General features: G+C 39.7%; 1 protein-coding gene across 2 annotated transcripts in view; it reads left to right on the forward strand.

The window, feature by feature from the left end:
* LOC100024692 (proton-coupled amino acid transporter 1) overlaps positions 1-20548 on the forward strand; it is a 68097-nt gene that overhangs the window by 12212 nt on the left and 35337 nt on the right. The window contains exons 2-5 of one of the 2 annotated variants that reach the window (XM_007473909.2): positions 2906-3024; positions 16134-16281; positions 17999-18089; positions 19693-19781. In XM_007473909.2, the coding sequence (XP_007473971.1) occupies positions 16139-16281; positions 17999-18089; positions 19693-19781 (323 nt within the window). In that variant the 5' untranslated portion in view covers positions 2906-3024; positions 16134-16138. The remainder of the gene's footprint in view (positions 1-2905; positions 3025-16133; positions 16282-17998; positions 18090-19692; positions 19782-20548) is intronic. The other variant, XM_007473908.2, reaches the window with a different exon arrangement.

The raw sequence follows: 20548 nt of genomic DNA on the forward strand, positions 1-20548 counted from the left end.
TACAGCACAAACTACGTGAACTTCATGAATCCGGAGCTGCAGTACAAGCCAGACGACTAGACTTTTCTCTGCATGACCTGAACCCAGGAGACAAAATGTATATTAAGAATTTCAAGCGTACTGGAGCAACTCAGGTGTGAACTAAGAATGGTCTGTCCTTTGAAAAACGTCTACTGTGATTGGTAGATATAAGGACTTAGGGGAGGTGACATAGGAGAAAATGCCTTTTAAATAGGAGCTCAGATTCATTCAGAAGACATTCAGATTGAGGATTGAGCTGGTGGAGGCAGCTGAGATGAAGCTGGCCTAGTGTCACTAGAATCCTTGCTTGGACAGATCTTGTGGTGAGTGATTAAGGACTGACTGATCTTTTCTCTTAGGGCTTAGGCCTGGGTTGGCCAGGACTGGCCAGGGCTGGCTTATCCCTTTCTCATTATTCCCTCTTTTTCTCTCTTTAATTCCTCATTGTATTATTAATTAAAATCTCTATAAAACCCAGTTAACTTGGGTATATTTCATAATTGGGAATATTTCCCTGGCGACCACCTTATATATTGATTTAAAAACAAGACACTAGTGAAAACATATTTTCTGCGGTTACAATTTGCTCATCCACTCTTTATATCTACTACAATTTAATTCTTCCACTATTTTAATCACTACAGTTTATGACACCAACTATTTTAATTATCACAATTAGAAATCATGTAATAATGTATATGATGGGGTAGTGTTCTTTTACATAATGCTTGAGTTGGAAAGAAGTCCAGTGTAGGGCTTTAGTTCATTTCCCCCCTCTGTTAGGAAAGTTATCTTATTGTTTCTGTTTTCCTTAAGATAGATGATTCTGCTATTAAAAACAGTGTTAGCTTTGCCTGTGGTTTAGTGTGCTGCAGGCTACAACATTCTCATTAGCTCATTAAATTTAGAACCTGGCTTAGAACCTTTGACTTTTAAAAAAATCATTGGTAACTTTGGTGAGAGCAGTTCTCTCTAAGACTTGCACCTTCTCACCTCATTGAACGTCCCTCCTTCATGCCACCCCACCTTCTTCATTGGTGGATTCTTTCCATTGTCTCCATTTTTGAGTTGGGTCCAGGCTGACCATGTTCCATTCGCCTGATAGCTTTACTTTTGACTCTTGGACCTTCAGTCACCATACTTCCAGTAAGTACCTTTTCCTTCTTTCCTCTCCCTCTGATTTTTTTTTAGCAACCTTTATGTATTGTCTTCCCCCATTAGACTGTTTTCCACTTTATTTGTATTCATATAGTAAATACTTAATGAATGCCCATTGCTCACCTGCCTGAATGATGAGATTTGAAGGCACACTGCAGAGATTTAGAAGCAAGTGATAGGAGAGGCAGCAGAAGCATTGATTGTATGTAACTTTCTCAAGGAATTTAGTCACAAGCAAGAGGAGAGAGAGAGAATGATAGCTGGGATAATTTGAATGTGAGAATTTTTTAAGGGTGGGGGGATACAGTGGGGCAGATAAGATACCTGCTTGGGGTATGGTGTTAAAGGCCAGAGAATCAGAAGTAGAGCTGGGAAGAGAATGAAGGAAAGCTAATCTGGGCCCTCTCTATAATGGAAGCCTCAGAAGGAATTCATCCATGGAAGAAGGGGACAGCATAACAAAGGAATATTCTAGGATGAGAATGCAACTGAGTATGGTGGTAAAATCCTAAGAGTCATAAGCAGAGCTAGTAGGGAGGATCAAGTTTTCAAAATATTGGAAAAGATTAAAGAAGGGTGGGTTCAAGAACAAAATAGATAGAGGGTATCTTCCCAGAGACATTTTTTAGCTAAATTTTTATTCTGAACTTAACCCTCCCCATCTAAATTTTTTATTCTGAACTTAACTCCCCCATGGAGTGGTATTTTTATTTAATTTTTATTTATATTTTATTTAATATTTCAGAATAAAATTTTATATTATATATATTATATATTACATATACACAAATATAATGCATATATATGTAACAGAACACAAATAGAGATTTATTTATGAAACCATGGATCTCTTAATTCATATTCATTTAGCTTTATTAAATGCCCACTACACGAGCTGGAAAGGAAAAATCAGTTCCTGCCTTCAGGGAGCTCAGATTCTAAAAGAGAAAAGAACATGGAATCAAATATGTACATACAAAACATGTATGGAGTAAACTGGAAGTAGTCTCAGAGAAAAGTACCAGCATGAAGGGGACCTGCGGAAGAATTCTTGCAGAATATGAGATTTTAGCTAGGTCTTTAAGGAATCCAAGGAAACCAGAAGATGGTAGTAAAGAAAAAAAGCATTGAAAGCACCCAGAAGAACCTACAGAAAATGGATGAATCATCTTTGAGAAACAGTAAAAAAGCTAGTGTTACTAGATCCTATATGAAGAGAAATGAAGTTTAAGAAAATTGGAATTGAAGGAAGGAGCTAGGTTATAGAGAGTTTTGAAAGCCAAACAGAGGAATTCATATTTTATCTTGGAGATAATAGGGAACATTTTATTGCCTAGGAGGAATGAACCATAATTTCAGAAAATCAATATGGAGTCTGAATAGAGGATGGGAAGGAGTGACTTAAATCAGATATACCAACCAGAAGGTTATTGCAATAGTCTAAGTATGATCATAGTAATAAGGCCCTACCCTGGGTTGCAGCAGTGTCACAAGACTTGTTGTGAAGTGTTACAATTAAAACTCTGGTCCTTAATTTCCAGAATGTATTAATATTTACTTGAAATAGAGATTATAAAGAGATTTAAGTCTATTCTAATCTCTCCATGTGGGCGCTTCTCCACATGGCTATCTATCTCAGCCACCATCTTCTCCCCACTTGTCCAAGAGAATGGAGAGAGCCCACTTCCTGGAACCCCTTCTTTTATTTCTTCTCCTTTATCCCCAGATCCTAACCTGATCCTTTCTGGGTCATTGTGCCTAGGTCACTCTCCCATGACCTATGTTTGGAGCGTACTCATGTGCTGTACATTCACGTGACATAAAACTAGTTTTCTGAGAACACAGGTAAGATTCCAAGGGATTCCTTTCACCCATCCTTCCTTTGATTCTCTGGGAGACCAGCATATTAAAATCTCCTTATTCAGATTTTCTAGAAGATTAACATGTCAGGTCTCCCCAATTAATCACTCCACACATGTAGCTTATATCTCTAAAGCTTCTCTTACTAGAGGTGTATAAAATATTGCACTTTGCAAAGAGGGAATTAAAACAATTTGAGGATAAGAGGGAAAGAAAAGAGAAAGAAAACAAAAATAATTGATAGACACATTGACAAAATGCCAGTTAGGGAACACTCCCCTTTGACATAAGAGTTTATATTCAGAATAAATTATTTGTTCAACCTCCTTCAGTTCAGTTCATTATATCCCAAAGTTCACTCTGTATCTCTTGATGTAGTGTATGGCTTCTGTAGGCATCCTTATGGCACCTTCTCCAAAAGATTCTCTTTCTTGATTCAGGGTATTGGCAATTTTTTTTTCCCTAAAATTGCTTTAAAAGATTTTAAACCTTGGAATTGAGGATGATTCTACAATCCTCCCTGAGGAGGGTGTTGACCAACACTACAATCACCCCAGGATACATGGCTGAGTTATGGGGTATATGAATCAATTCTCAAAAGAAAACTAAAAACCCAAAAATCAAATAGAAAAGAAAAATTATGAGTAAAAAAGGAAAACCATAACAGGTCCTTGAATCACCATTAAGGTCAATTAAAGTGACATATGTCCTACAAGCATGCAAGACAATTGCAGCAATATTACACTTACCCATCAGCAGCTAGGAGTATAGAAAATTGCCATACTATAAAAGAGAAGGGGACTAGAGTTCCAGGCAAAAGGGAAATGTGATTCCCTGGTTTGATTTTACCTTCAATCTCAGGGAATGGGGAGACAAAATGAAGCCAAATGGAGGTCCTTGTAGGAACTTGGCATGGAGAAGTTCAACATCTGAATTTGTCAAAACAGCTGCTTCCTTGAACCTTAAAACAAGTCCTCTGTTTTGGTGCAGATCCTCATCAATCCCACAGGGATTATTGGTCTCCTTGACGTGATTCTTTGCACTGTGCAATGGCTCTTTTATGATCTCTTCTTCTGAAATCAGACACAATTATTAGTTAAAGTCACATAATACTTAACAATCAATGGCAGGTTTCCATAATCTAAAGCTTTGGGGTATGCATTGGTATTAGGGCTAATAGATATTGTAAAGTTATCCTTCAAAATAAAAAAAAAATTAATATTGATTCAATGTACTCAAATACAAAAAATAAGAAAGAAAAAATATCTTATTGTAAATATAAAGAAAAACAATAATAATAATAAAAAATCAGGAATCCGTAGTACATATTCCATGTAACAGTGGATCAGTCAAACAGAGGCACAACACAAAGGTTTCTCGCTCAAAAGTGAGCTCTATTTCCTTTCTGACTTGGTCATGATCCACAGTGTGAGTGTACATAATTTTTTCACCAGGCTTGTTATAAACAGTAGTACAAATCTAATGTAGATTCTAAGAAGTACCACAATCCCCAAAATTATAATAGCCCATTTGATGACAATTGCAAGCAAACCAGTTCCCTACATCTATGAGAGGTTCCACCAGTTCTCATTAGGAGCCCCATGAGTCTCTATAACCACTTGTTGTGTGTCATTTAAAATCCTTTGAAGCTCATGTATATTTGTCAAAATTCCTCCAGATCTATTTATATAAGAACAACAAGATTGATTAATAAAGACACATGCACCTCCTGTAAGCATATCAAGGGCCAGCCAATTTTGGAGAACTGTTTTTGCTAAGGAGTCAGTCTCTTCCTGTAGGAAAGAGATGGCCTTAGTAGTTTGGGAGATGGCTTGAGCTGTGTCTTGAGCCAATCTTTGAACCTCAACTGAGATATTTCTAACAGCATCAATCACTGCCATCATTCCAAAATTTGGCAGTACAGAAAAACCTCTGTACTACTGATGAAGATGCTACCGAATTTGACCTTGATCTCTTCAGTCTAGAATGCCACCAAGAACACTGATTTCTGTCCTTGGACTTGTCTATCTGGCCAATATAGTGATCATGCACTGATACAGGTAGAATAACATAGGCTAAACCACAAGTACCATACCATTCATTACGAATATAGAACTATCCAGGGGGGTCACCAAGCCCCATGGGAAATCTTCCCTCCTTTGGGTTGAGACTGTAACGGCTGTAAAAGGCATGTATTTATACACCCTATCCATTGCATTTCTAAGCTGTACACTAGCACAGATAAATGTGGAGGTAGGGAATGGAATGGTGTGGTTGCTCTTTACTTTGTCACCCATGTACTTACTACTACTCAATAGACCCTTACCTCTTGTCACACACAAGTCAAAGGTAGGCAAATGATCAGTCAGAGGTAGTAGTGCTCCTAGATAGCTAAAAATCACTTCTGAAGACCTGTTGAAATCAATTGCTATTTTTAGCTCATTAAATTCTTCAAAGGTCACTGATATAGGTTGTAACCATTTTGATGGAGTCCATGCCTCATCATCTATGTGATTGTTAACAAAGGCAAAAGGAGAAAAAGGCTGTTTAGGCAATATGTGACCTCCTTGTGTTGCAAACTATGATAACATCTCATTACTGTGGACTAGAATTGTTGCCCATGACAAAATAGAGCTCTGATGGATCTGGTGACAGACCCAGTATCCATAAGGACCTATGACTTTGCCACGTGAAAGAGTTTGTCCAACTTGTCTATGGACTTCATAATGGTATTATCTTCAATCCAGCCATAGGAAGAGGATACAAATAAAAACAATGTAACAGAACCCATAGCTAATAGCCAAAATATACTAACTGAAAGTGACATTGTATGATGGAACATTTTATATTAGATTAATATGTAAACTTTAAAAACAAATAAATCTTAAAACAAGCAAGCAGCAAATACAATATATGTGACAGGATACAGTCAATCAATTCAGAAAAGGGTACCCATTTTACATGTGAGCAATGAATCCAAGAGTCCTTTTCTTCAATTTTGATAGCTGTTGGAGTGGTTAATAATAACTGAAACAAATCTTCTCATGCAGGCTGAGTTCCTCCAGTGAGTTGGAAGTTCTTTATGTACACCATGTCTCCTGGGAGTAGGTCATAGAGCGAGAAGTTTAGAGGTCCTGCATGTACCGCAGCTCCAGATTCGTGGCGTTCTCACAATTTGAACTGTAAATCCTGTATATAAGAAGCAACAGAAGTGTTCCCCCTTAGTAATGATGTGTATGCAGAAGAAAAAGCTTAGTCTTTATGGGGGTATGTCCAAAAAGCATCTCAAATGATGAGACATGTAGCTCTCCCCTGGGCCTGCTACAAAGATAAAACAGTACTAAGGGAAGAACCTCAGGCCATTTCAAGTGAGTCTCAGTGCACGATTCAATTTTCCAATCATATTCTTAATATCTCTATTCATTCTCTCCACTTGAGCCATGGGGGTGAATAGGGTATGTGGAATTGGGAAGTAATCCCCAAACAAGAATAAACCTGAGACAAAACAGAGTCAGTAAAATGGGTCCACCTGTCTGAATCAATGTGTGCTGGTGGGCCAAGGCAAGGGACAGTCTCCCCCAAGAGCACCTTAGCTGTGGCCCAGGAACTAGGAGAATCTTCTATCCATCTGATCAACTGATCTATTATGACCAGACAAACTTTATAATGTCCAGTCTATGGCATAGTAATAAAATCAATTTGTAAATGCTCAAAGGTTTTGTAGGCCAGAGGATGCCTACCAAAAGCTTTGTCACAAAAACAGGTTTATTGTATACCTGGAAAGTGTAACGGGCTGCACACACTTTGGATGGTATGGTAGTTATACAAGGGACTATCCAGACCTTTTTTAACAAAGTCTACAAAACCCCAAGTGCCGAAGTGATGGCTCTTGTGAACAGATAAGCATATTTGCTGATAGAAGCTTCTAGGGAGTGGGGGTTTTCCTTCAAATGACACCCATGCCCCATCGATCTGTTTCGCTTTAAACTTTTTCTTACCATTTTTCCACTTCCTGTTCATTATAAGAGAGAGAGAAATTTGAGTCATTACTAGTTGTCAAAGCAACCCAGGTCCTTCTAAGGCAACAAGCTTTGCTACAGTTATCTGCCTGGTGGTTCCCTCAAGAGACAGGGTCACTACAACTTGTATGAGCAGAACAATGAACTACAGCTTCAGGTAGCTGAAGAGCAGAAAGAACCTCATTAATAATCTGCATTTGTAATACATTTTCCAGCCAAGGTTAGAAACTCTCTTTGGAGCCATAGCATGCCCACTGCATGGCATATTACAAAGGCATACCTAGAATCTGTGTAAATTGTTGCTTTCTTATCCTTGGCAAGTATGCAGACATGTTTTAGATCTATCAGTTCTGTACCTTGAGCACTAATATTGGAGGGCAGTGAAGCTGACCAAAGAGTGGCAAATTCTGTGACTATAGCAGCTCCAGTGTAGCATATGCCAGCCCACATGAAAGAAGAACCATCAGTGACTGGAACTAAGTCTGGGTTGTCTAAAGGAGTGTATAGGAAATTATCTCAAGGCTTTTCAGCCATAGACCCTAAAGATTCGCAATTGTGCAATAGTTCTCCTGAAACTGGTAAATCTGTAAGCAAGGTGGCAGGATTAAAGACTGTACAGCATTTCAATGTAATATTTTCATTCTCCCAACAAGATTATTTCATACCTAGCAAGTCTTTGATCTGAAAATGCCTGTGTTCTATGCCTTAACAACAATGCCTTGACCTCATGTAGTTACATTATGGTTAATGAGCACCCCAATATTAAATCAGCAGATTTAGTTACTAACAAAGCTGTGGCAGCTACACCTCTATGACAGGGTAGGGCTCCTGAAGCTACCAGGTCCAGATGGGCAGAATAATGCTGAACAGGCCCCAAAGTTTGAGTTAAAACACCTGAAGCTTCCCTACCCTCCTTCAAGTACATACAAGGTAAATGGCTTTTTGTAATCTGGAATGCCTAGAGCACAGGCAGACAGAATAGCTTGTTTTAATTCTGAAAGAGCTGACAGGTTCTGCATCTAATTTGAGCGGTTCAGGAACTGAATTTTTTTTTTTTGTCAGAGCTATAACCTGCAAAACACAACATGGAAAAATTTGTGGAATTTCTAGTAAATAGTAATCTTCTTAAAGGAAAGGGTAATGTTTTCTTTAATCACTTCAACTTTGCACACAACTGCAATTAGTAAATGCCCACTGAACTAAACTGGAACCTTTCTGGAGCTTTGTGAATACCCTGACACAAATTCTTCCTCAGAGGTCAGAGAATTGACTAGATTTGGGGCAATTTCTTCTAAATCTAAAATTTTAGAATCAAATTTCTATCTATAACTCTCCAAAAAGATAACAGCATAAAAGGCTTAGCATTTAGTTGGAGTCATTTATATCTGTTTGATTTCTTCTAGTTTTCAGGAAACCTGTTTTTTTCTTCTGTTCTTGTTAACAAAGAGCCCTACAAACTAAATGCATTCCTGGCCTACCATTTGTTGCTTGTTTACCTTGGCCAGAGGCTTCCTTTCTTATTGCCCATGAACTTCTGGCTGACTTTTTTGGTGCCATTCTGGGATAAAAGAAGGCACCTACTCCAAAGTTTTTGATCATTATTTGGTCTAGTGCCAGTTTCTGCTTTTTGCTCTAACTTGAGACCCCTGCAGGAGTTTCATATATTGTTTTGAGCCTCCAAGATGCAAAGGAATGTTATTCCCTAGAATAGGAATACTGGCAATCCATAGTGAAATCAAGTGGGATTGACCAAAAGCACAGAGGAGTGGAGGTCCCAGACCTGGCACAAAGCCCTAGTTCAGGAACTAAGGATGGTGAGATGAATAAACTAGATAAGAAGCCAAAGATATTAAATTGAGCATTGTACCTTCTGTAAGAGTTTAAATTTAGGTTTTATGCTAAATATGAGAATTCTAAAGTAATATTGTGGTCACCAATTTAAAAATATAGTTTAAGTCAAAATGACTTTTAACAGCTTTATTTACAAAGAGGTAGAAAAAGTGAAAGTGGAAAAATGTAGATAAAGATACAGATTCTAATAAGCCTACCAGCCCTTCTCCTGAGAAGTCAGGCTCAGCCCTGTTAGGGCTTCCCCAAGACTCTGTCTCCATATGGATTTCCTGGTAATCCTCAGTCAGAAGTCCCAATGGTGTCTTCAGTCAGGGTTCCACCAATACAGCCTCCTCCAAAGCCAAAGCAAGAATCTCAGTCACTCACCCAGTAAGCCGATATAGGATCCAGGAAAAAGGTTTCCTTCAAGACAGGAAAGGAATCTCCAGAACCAATCTCTCCAAATGCGAGGAAGGGAATGAATCTCCAGAACCAATCTCTCCAGAAGCCAGGAGAGGAATGCCTCTAGACTATGCTCTTTTCCTCTTTTATCCTCCTTTTTACTATGTCACTTCCTGTCACTCTTCCTGCTTCACAGAAACTACTGACAGTCTTTCAATTTTACTAGCACTGCCCAAGCGGGGTTGGCAGGGGCCTTTGGAGTTGTCATTTACTCTAGTAAGTGACTTGTGAACGAGAGTTCAATGGTAACTAGGGGTACTGTAAGTTCCCTAGGCCCTCTTGAGCAGTACCTTCTATGCCCTTGTGTTTATTATAGGTTAACTACAACTTAGAAGAAAAAAATATTCCCAACAGTTTTAAGACCTTCAAGTAATCCATAATCTTGACCTATCAAGATGTAGTTAAGTATTTTATGGTATATTTCCCCAAAAACCTTTATCCTCTGTCTTAGAATCAATATTGTGTATTGGTTCCAAGGCAGAAGAGCAAAAAGGGCTGGGCAATGGGGGTCAGGTGACTTGCCCAAGGTCATACAGCTAGGAAGTGTTCAAAGTCAGATTTGAAATCAGGACCTCCCATCTGTAGGCCTGGCTTTCAATCCACCTTTCATCCTCTTACTTCCTATGTACCTTTTATACATCTCTATCTCTTTTAGAACCTTGTTTTCTTGTATACAATATCAGCAGGCTAGTATGACCTCATATTATCTTTCCTGGAACCTCTGACAAAATCTTATATTCAGGTTTCTTATGTTCTATGTCTGAGTACTATAAAGATACAAAAAAGCCATTCAGATACTCGAAGAAAAAACTCATTCCCTTCCTAAATATTTTCTTCTCCATTTTCTTAACCATCCTCATGTGTTCCTTATGTAGCATGCATTTTTCCTCTCACTGTCATAGTCTTCATCCTTGAAATATACCTCAACTTGTCAATGTTCCTTCTAACATGTGGTCCATGTTGTTAAACACATTACTACAGATGTGACTTCCCAAATAAATGGTAAACTTTTCCCCTTACAAATTGGTGTTGGATGCAGGTGAGATGGTGAAGAATACATGGGTAAGAACCTAGGAGTGTATGAAGGGAACCCCCTCCTAGGATCACATACTGGGGTCCTCCCTATGTCCCAGTACTGCTAAAGCTACATCATGTTAGTGGGCTTGGTCACTGAACAGTGACCTAGGCACTTGACCCGGAAATGATTAGGAAATTGATTCAGGTATAAATGGAGAAAATAAAGTGGGGAAATCCAGGAAGTGGGCTCTCTATTCTCTTGGGTGTGTGACCAAAGGAAGGTGGCTAAGGTGTCCATTGGGAGACTAACCACATGGCAGGATAAAATTAGGCTTTTTCTCTCTACCTTTTTTCTGTTCAAGTAAATATTAATAAACTCTATGGAAACTAAGGACCGGAGTTTAATTTAGTTCTTATAGTTTTTTGGTGACCAGAAGTTCTGGAAAAAGGACCCTCACTTCTCCTTTTTAAAGCATTTTATAGCAGTTTTAGAATAGGAAATAGGACAGGTTAATCTTGCCACTTTCCTCCCAGCCCCACCTCACTACTACTGCTGTTATTGCTGCCATGCCTGCTTGGGATCCCTGTCTCTGCTGCCTTTGCTTCTGCTGCCTCTGATCTTCCCCAGATGGGTGAGAAATCACTCCTCCCAATTTCAACCCAGCTCCCATGCTAAGTAGCTACTTGGAATAACTGAGCTGCCAACCCTGACCCATTCACCCTCCCATGGGTAGAACAACAAGCTTTCCTACCCCTGGCCATCAGGACCCCTCCTGGTGAGCCAGGCCTCTAGCAACAATCAGTTCAGCCTTCCACTGGCCCCCACCACTACCCAAACCTTTTTCCCAACTCCTGGCTCCCTGCTGAGCATCTCATAGGATCGTGTCCAGCAAAGCTCCACTACTAGCCAGGTCACAGCAGCTTCTTATCCTGCTTCCCCACTCTTTGGCCTCCCAGCAGGGGGCTCAAGACTTGTGCCCCAAATCCAGCTCTGGTCTGAGGCCAAGCTTGCTCCCCACTTGTGGTCCTGGCCAGAAAGCCCCAAGAGCAACCCTGGCTCACTGACTCACAACCCCACTAGGGTACCCAGTCCAGGGGGCCTTTCCATACTCCAGACTGTGAGGGCCTAGCCCACACCAAGGGTCCCTGTGCCAGGCTCCCAGTAGGCAGCTGAAGTTTTTTAAATGTATGTTTTTGTGGGTTTTTTCCCTCAGCTCTTGCTTCTGTACATACACAATTACCTTCTCTCCCTTCTGAATCCACACATGCCCAATAGGGGCCTCCTCAGCCCCACCCCCTAGTTCTGAGAGACCCTGCCCCCTGGCCAAGGAGCTAGTACATGTCAGTATAACAACATAAGGAAAACATCAGTCAATTTAAATTTTTTTAATTATTAAATAAAATTAGATGTAATTAAATAAATCATATTTCATAATAGAAAATTAATAAAAAATAATATTGATAATATTGAATTAAATGGAAATAAAATAAAACCAGATTAATAAAATAGAATAAAACCACATTATCAACTTCCTAGCTTCCTTTCTATCTCACTTGTCACAGCTCTCAGTAACATATACTGCTATCCTCTTTAACTTTTCTATGTCCATGGCCAACCAATCAGGGCAGTTTTCCTTAAAATATTTCTTAATATCTTGGGAATAGGGGGCAGCTGGATAGCTCAGTGGATTGAGAGCCAGGCCTAGAGATGGGAGGTCCTAGGTTCAAATCTGGCCTCAGACACTTCTTAGCTGTGTGACCCTGGGCAAGTCACTTGACCCCCATTGCCTAGCCCTTACCACTATTGACTCCAAGATGGAAGGTAAGGGTTTAAAAAAAATATCTTGGGAATAGTGCTTTACAAAATGCATCCTTATGTGTCTAGCATCTTTCTAGAGAGGACTAGGTCAAGATAACTAGATCCTAGTTCAACAAGTTTATCCATGAACTGAGATGGTTTCTCATTCTCACCTTGTCTCAAGTCTTTAAATTTAGTCCAGTTATTTGGCCTGTCAGAGCAAGTTCTCATTCCATTTAATAAAGCATCCCTAGCCTCACATAGACGTACATAACCTTCAACTGAATTAGGATCCCAATTAGAATTTTCAAGGGGCCAGCATACTGCAACCTCATTCTGGAACCTGTTTACAATAGAATACAATAGTGTCACATTTCTCTCATCTTCTGTTAATAAAGCATATGATAATTACATGATGTCTATCCATTTGGGATTATACATCCTATGTATACAATCAAACTTTTTAATCACCACTATAGACGCCTCATCAAAGGAAGGAGTTTTTTCCCCTGAACCTTTCAATGTCTTGCAGAGAAAAAGGTGTTTGATGTGTAATATTTACTAAATTCCCTCATTTATCATAAGTAAGAACATCCCTTAGAGGGAAAAGGAAAGTATTTGAGTTATCTGTGATTACTGATTCCTGGTTTGTTTTTTAGGTTCAGGCTGAGTAGGTGGAGAAAGGGTGAGGAGAGGATTCTAAGAATGTGCAGGGAACGGGAGGGCTTGGTTAGGGTGGGAAGGGAGAAAGGGAGAGTCACTGGGGAGGGGGAGGGAAAATCTGGACAAGGCAAGAGAGAAGGTGGGCAGGGAAAGGCACAGGCTGGGCACAGCAAGAGCAAGGTTGGGCACAGCAGGGTTTTGCTGGTCAGGTAGGATAGAGAGATGATATCAAAGATGGGCTGGGAGGTGAAAGGGGCATGGTAGGGGAAGGTGCCGAAGAAGTCAAGTTGGAATGGCCTGGATCTAGAGAATGAATAACCTTATGGCTAGAGGGCAGTGAAGGCAGTATGTCAGGTTTTTCAGAATCAACCAAGCTATTTTCAGAGGCAGTGGGTTTGGTTGAACTGTCAAGGAGATGTGCCCAAAGAAGCCAATAACAATATTCTTTAGACTTCTTATTGCCAATGGCTAGTTCTAGTTCTTTTAGGAAAAGCCCAAAGGAAAAACAGGCTTTTTTACTTAGGGTCAAAAGGAGGCAAGGAAGGGTGAAAAAAGCCACACACCCCCCCAAAAAAAGGCAAAGACTTTTTTACTCAGGGTAAAAAAAAAAAAGCCTCCTTACAGTGGCAGCCCACCCCTCCTTGCACAGTCTGGGACTTAGTTCCAAGCCTGTGGGAAGGATCTCCCCTCTCTTCCCCCCAGGCCAGAGAGCTAGCTGATTCTGCTAGGGATAAAAAGCCAGTGACCATGTGCTTATAGCCAGGCTTACCAGGTGGGGGCTGGGGCACTAGCAGAGCTGCCTCAGCAAGCTGACTGGGAGGTAAAAAAACAAAGACATAAACAGAAAAAATGACCTGGGAGAGGAAAAAAGCTTGGGTGGTGGTAGGAGACTTCTAATTATCAGGGCTCCTGACCAACAACCTCAATTGAGCAGAGCTGACAAAGAGATCTGGCCTCCAGAGTGGCAACTGGAGTGGGTTAGCTGGGCTTGCTGATCATTTCTAGAGGCCAGGCTCAGCAGGGTGATGGGGAACAGGGCATGCAGTAGGGTAGGGCAGAGAAATCTTGCCTAGTGCTCTACCCCAAACCTGGACCCACATGGCTATATCAGCAGCAGTGGGTGTGACCAGAGCCAGTTTGCCAAAGTGAAGTGGGGGGAAAAAACCCTGTTGGGATTTGGGTGCATCAGGCTTGGGCCAGCAGTGCTTCATGGTTACTGTTTAGCAACCAGAGCTTGTTAGTCCTCAAAGCCTAGCTTAATACCCTCTCCCAACACTGGACCACACTTCCTAGAGAAGTCTTCTCACCAGTCCCTTGGTTTGGAACTCTGGTCCTCATAGCTGTGGCTGTGGTTAGTTTGTGGTTGCTCTGATGGCAGGTTCTGGTGTCCTGATATTTGGGCCAATCTGACTTAATTTCTAACAAACTGCTCTTAAGAATAGCTTTAGAGAAAGTAAAGAGTGAAGAAAATAAGAGTTCTCACCAGCCTTTGTGGTTCACCAAAAATGTAAGGTTTAAAATTAGGAGATTGGCTATAGATTAATAATTTTATTAAATCAAAAGTAGTAGGATAAAAAGAGGGGAAAATAGGAGAGGAATATAAAAGGTACTTAGTTGGTTAATCTGTGGCCACCATTTTGGGCCTCCTTACTACACTCGTCATGAATCCAGTCAGCATCCTCAACATACATGCCAAGAGCCTACTTCCTCCTTGCTTCATCTTTATAAAGTCTTTTCTCCATTCACTTTCACATGTCACATCTCAGGAACCAACCATAGTTTTCTAATTTGTCTGGGCTGCCCAGGGGGCAGTACCTGGGAAATTGCTCTGCTGTCTTAACATATTCTTGGTTGCCTTGCTCCATTTTTCTGGCTGTTGTTCTGCCCTTGAGACTTAATTTATCCAATGATTTTCCTAACAGAGTTCTTCACTTTCGGTCTAAGTTCAAACATACCACATACCCATAGTTGAAAAGGGGAAAAGGATAAATTCCCTTTTCACACTAGGCAATGGGGGGTAAGTGACATGTCTAGACTCACATAGCTAGGATATGTCTCAGGCCAGCTTTGAACTTAGGACCTCCTTTCTCTAGGCGTGACTCTTAACCCACTGAGCTTCCCAGCTACCCTCCTTCCATAGTATCTTGTCAGGCAGGTAGATTAGAGTGTTACCCTATATAGGTGAGCAAAGGCCTTATTATATACTTTGAAGGAGCCTGATAAGGCAGTTCTTCCCACTTAGGTGCTTCAGTGGCCCTCCTCATGTGTTTCAAGCCATCCTTTGGCAAGAATGAAGGGGAATGAGTACTAAGTTGTGATAGAGTTTAGAGAAATAGTTGCCTTTCTTTCTCTCCCTTGTAGATTGACTAAGATAGCTCTCAAAGGAACTACATCTCCCTTCTCTTTTACCTTCCTAACTCTAGTAGACACAATTGTTTTTCCCTTTCCCTAGTTCCCTACTCTGACAAAATAATGCTCCCCCTTTATTCCTACAAACTAAAAAACAAAAAAGAAATGGAGAAGTGTGAGAGAGAATGATAGTGGTGCCTCTGCATTTCAGTTTTTTTAGGACATTAGTGCTTCTGGGATGATTTGCTGTTTTTGTCATTTCTTCTTTAAAATATGCATATTTTAAAATTCTATTTTGTTAAATATTTTCCAATCACAGTTTTAAAATTTTTGGACAATCATTTAAAAGATGTTTTAGTTTCAATTTCTCTCCTGTCTCTTATTCTCTCCTGCCTCTTATCCCTCCCTCCATCCTTGAGAAAGCAGATAATTTGATATCAATTTGGCATGTTAAGCCATGCAAAACATATAGCTATCTGCTATTACTTCTTCAGACCTGCTGGAGTTTATGGAAGCAGAAAGCTCTATACATTCAGGGCAGTGGGGTCCCTGTTGCCCCTATTTAAAACTGAAACATAGTGAGGAAAGAGTTTGGTACCCCTCTATGAATCCCAGTAGAAAGTTCTTTTTTTTTCCTGTTTGGCAGCATTCCTATTCTCATTTTAAGTAGTTCCCCCACCTCTAGGTGTGTTGTGGTAAATTTAGAAATATATGAATATTCTCAGAAGAAAACATTGTAAAGTATAGCACAAAAGCAGTGAGCTTTGCCCGACCCTGTGTACTTTGTACCTTCTCAGTTTTATATAGTGCCAGGACACTGTGTTGTACTTAATGCATGTATTAGTGGTTCTTGTTAGGAACTGCAGCCATGGATTCTCCTACCCAAGAGCCTACCAAGGGGGTAGAGTTAAAAGTCATGGCTCCTGAAGGCCTTAATTCTGCTCCTATTCCCCCAGCCACTATGTCTACTCAGCGACTGCGGAATGAAGACTACAATGACTATAGTTCTACAGAGGTGAGCCCCACTGAGACCCCTTCCAATGGGCTAGACAACTTCTCCAACTCAAGCTCCTACCAACGATTTGGGGAAGTCAATGGAACAACGTAAGTGGCACTCTTACTTTGTGGTGGCTTTTGTTCCTGAGGTTCTGGATTTGCAAAGACAACTTTAGATTATTTTTCTTCTCTTTATCAGTAACCCTAAGTGGTATTTGTTTTATTCTCTGTTTTATATATCATAACTTTGAGGTCTGGGGAGGTTATATTAGTGACAGTTAAGTTTCGAGCACTTTGTTCTTGAAAATCTAATTTGCTTCTTAGGCTTTGTTCTTCCCAGACCTGATGGTCCTGTGATGCTCTGGATACTTTTCAAAAAATTAAACTGGTCCTCTTATTTAACTGGCATAAGGAATGAGGAAACTCCTTATACCATGAATTAGTAGTGGGAGGACTGGGAAAAGCCTGTTGGAGAAGATGAGATTTGAATTTTGTCTTGAAGAAGACCAGAAAAGCCAGAAGGCAAAGGGGAAGAAGGAGAGCATCCTCAGCAGGGGACACATTCAGTGAAAAATGCCCAGAGGAACAAAGAGAAGGCTGGTCCTCATCACAAAAAGTATTGTACTGGAGGGTGAGCCATATTCATTAAGACTAGAAAGAAAGATTTAGAGTCTTGTTATGAAGGACTTTTAAAGCCTGGAGGCTATATTTTATCCTAAAGGCAATAGAGAGCCCCTGGATTTGATTCAGTAGGAGAATGACATTACTGGTCCTGCTAGGGAAAAAAAGAAAGCAACTATGAATGTATGGTTCTTTTATTATCATATAAATAACATCAAAACATTTGAATTATTTGTTATCCCTCTCTATACAATTGACCACTATACATTTACAGCTTAAAAATTGGAGACAAATAGAACAACAATAGTATCAATGAAAATATTCCCACCTTGCTCTTGCTATTTCCTTCAAGTAGAAAGGTTTGGGGTCTGGGCTTGGAGAGGGAACAAAGATAAATGATATTTGGATATGCCTTCCCATTCCTTACTGTAGCTCCAATGGAGTAGGTAAGGAACCTGTGGCTCAGAGAGAGGAAGTAAAGTTTTTTACTTAGGACAACATGCAACTTCACTAATGTGTTAGAACCAACATTTGAACTCAGATCTTCTTTGAAGGTATCTTTCAGCCTTTGGTTTCTATGAAATATTCCAAGATCCCTAAAGGTTGGGGTTTTTATGTTTTGTTTTGTTTTAACCCTTACCTTCTGTCTTGGAATCAATACTGTATATTGGTTCCAAGGCAGAAAAGTGATAAGGGATAGGCAATGGGGGTTAAGTGACTTGCCCAGGGTCACAGAACTAGGAACTTTCTGAGGCCAGATTTGAATCCAGAACCTCCCATCTCTGGGCCTGACTCTCAATCCACTAAACCTCCCGGCTGCCCCACTAAGGTTTTTTATCTTTTGCAGAGACTGCTATTGTTCTTCATTATTCAAGACGAATTCTTTATTAGCTTTTGGAGCATTTTCTTTTTTTGTTTGTTTATTTACAGATTTTCTGTTCATTTTTTTGTTCTTAGGACTGCCCTTCCCAGAGAGATTTCAGGTACTTTTACTGGATAATTGGTGCTGTGCTGATAGGCCTCTACAAGCCACAGTTTAGTCATTTAATATAGGACAGTGGTGCTGAGAGAGCACACAAGGGATACCCTAACCTGCTGCTTTGTTTTTGTCTGCCCAGTGCTGGAGCTGCAGCCAGGGGGCAAATATGGCATGGGGTCCCATCTCTCCACTCTAACCCTCCATTGTCCCTTTTCATTACTGCAGACGGCTCCAAACCTTGATCCACCTACTGAAAGGGAATATCGGCACAGGTCTCCTGGGGCTGCCTCTGGCAGTGAAGAATGCAGGCATCTTGGTAAGAGGCACTGGAGGATGGAGGGAGGAATGCCCCAACATGTGGGAGAATATATATTGATTGCCTTTATGCCTTTTTTGTTTGTTTGAAACTATTGTTTCATTTAGAACTCATAATATAGAAAGTAACTCATCTTAAATCTTTTTTTCTTTTTTTATCTTAAATCTTAAGAGGCTTGTTACCTAAAATACTGAGAGGTGAAAATTTATCCTCATATATCAAATTCAGGATGCAATCCCAGGTCTTCATGACTGCCTGGGTAGCCTTCTATTTGCTATATTGTATTACTTTTCTATTGTTTTCATAGTATTTTAAATTTAATTTCAAATAATTTTTATAGCTGATTAGGAAGACTATCTCTTTGCTAGAAAACAAATTCTGCATATATTGGGTAGGGCCCATAATTTATACCAAGACTACTGATTCTTTAATAACAATTCAATATTCTGGGTGTGTTTTTTATATATATACATATATTTTTTTTTTCCTTTTTAAATCCTTGCCTTCCATCTTAGAATCAACACTGAGTATTGGTTCCAAGGCAGACAGTGGTAAGACTAAGCAATGGGGCTTAAGTAATTTAACCAGGGTCACACAACTTATAAGTGTCGAAGGTCATATTTGAACACAGGCCCTCTTGTCTCCAGGCCAGGCACTCAATCCACTGAGCCATCTAGCTGCCCCCTTTTTTATAATTTCTAGGAAAGCTCTTGGCTAGGTTCTCTGTTCTTTTTCTTATTGCATCAAACAATAAAGCAATCAAAAGCATGTATTAATTATCTTCCCCATAGAGAATGAGTTTGAAGCCAAGAGCTGGGACTAGCTTCCAACCCATACATCACTGTATCCATCTCCATGGTCCACAAAGGGTTTGTGTAGTCTGTAGAGAAGGCTACTCTATCTCTTAAATTATTAACTTGGACTCATTGTTTTTAAAGTTATCCTTTGAGTAGATATTTGTGTTCAGAGGTAACCTCATTTCCTTTCTTTAGAATGTTCGCAAACTCAGATTATCCAGTGATTCCTCTTAAGCTGACCCTTAAAAACTCTCTTTCTATTTCTGCTCAAGTCATCAGAGATTTTTGCTTATTAATATCCTCTATCATCTCTGAACATGGCTATCTTCTAGCTTCTTTTTCTCTAAAAGATTAGATATTCTTGAAAGAGTGCTTAAAATTCAGGGCAGTTTCCAATTTATAGAATGAATCTTTATCATGTTCTGCTCACCAAGACTGCCTAAAAACTTTCTCCTTGGAACTTGGAATTAATCACTTTTTTTGAAAATTCTTTTTATTGACAACTTTTACTTTTACTTTGCCCAGATTTTCCCCTGTATCCCTCCTTCTTGGAGAGCCATTCCTTGTAACAAAGATTTTTTTTCAAACAAGAGAAAAAGAAAAAGAGGAAGAAGGGAAAAAAATTCAACAAAACCAAGTGACATATTGAAAAATAAAAACACTCTGAAGTTATATGCAGTGTTCCACAGCTGTGAACCCAAACCCTCTTCAAAGTAGAAGGTTCCCCAGTGACATTTCAATCAGTTATATGACTAACCTTTTAAAATCATTTTTTCTCTATTCTCTCCTTCACTACCATTCTCCAGCTGGGCCCTCTTAGTCTGATTGTGATGGGCATTGTGGCTACACACTGTATGGGCATCCTGGTGAAGTGTGCTCATCACTTTTGTCGTAGGTAAGACATTTTGTCTCTGGTCTTGGATGAACATCTGTCCTTTGGGGTTTAATTACCAACCTTAGTTCTATTAAACTTCATTAAAATTGTCTCTTCTCTTAACTCATACTTATTGCTCTTATATAGCTTATACCAATGCACAACTTGCACCTTTGTTGTTACGTCTATCTCTTCTTCTGTGTTTCATATTCTTTGTTTTGGGATCTTTTAGTTAAGGTTCTGGCTCAAGACCATATCCTAATTCTTTGTTCTGTAATAATGCCTGGAATATTGAGGCTGATTAGTGGCGGCCTGATTTTTAGTAATTGAACAGGAGGATAATCCAGCTAGGGGGTCTGTGTGATATTTCTCTATTACTAATGATTAGTAATAGAAAATAGTGATTTTACTGTTCCTTTTATAGGTTCTTGTCCAGGTATTCTTGTAAACTTGGTGCTTTTTCACCTTAAGTAAATGGGCTTTCTCTTAATATTTCCCAATTTGTTTAGGAGAAAAGTCAGAAAGGATGAACTATGACCATATCAGAATGGTGTTTAGAATCCTAATTTTTCCATCCCCCAAGATAAGATGCTTTTCAAGAGGTATCTCTGACTGACTCTTACTATCACATTACAACTGGTCCAGATTTTAAGAGTCTGATAATGCTGTTACTCATAAAAAACTATCCACTGTCCTGGGTCTGCTTTGCCACTGTCATTCTCCATCTCCTGATTTTACAGTTCCCTGTAATTGGGCTAAATCAGTTCTTGGTTTTTTTCCTTCTCCAC

This window comes from Monodelphis domestica, chromosome 1, assembly GCF_027887165.1.
Source record: "Monodelphis domestica isolate mMonDom1 chromosome 1, mMonDom1.pri, whole genome shotgun sequence".
Classification (NCBI taxonomy): Eukaryota; Metazoa; Chordata; class Mammalia; order Didelphimorphia; family Didelphidae; genus Monodelphis; species Monodelphis domestica.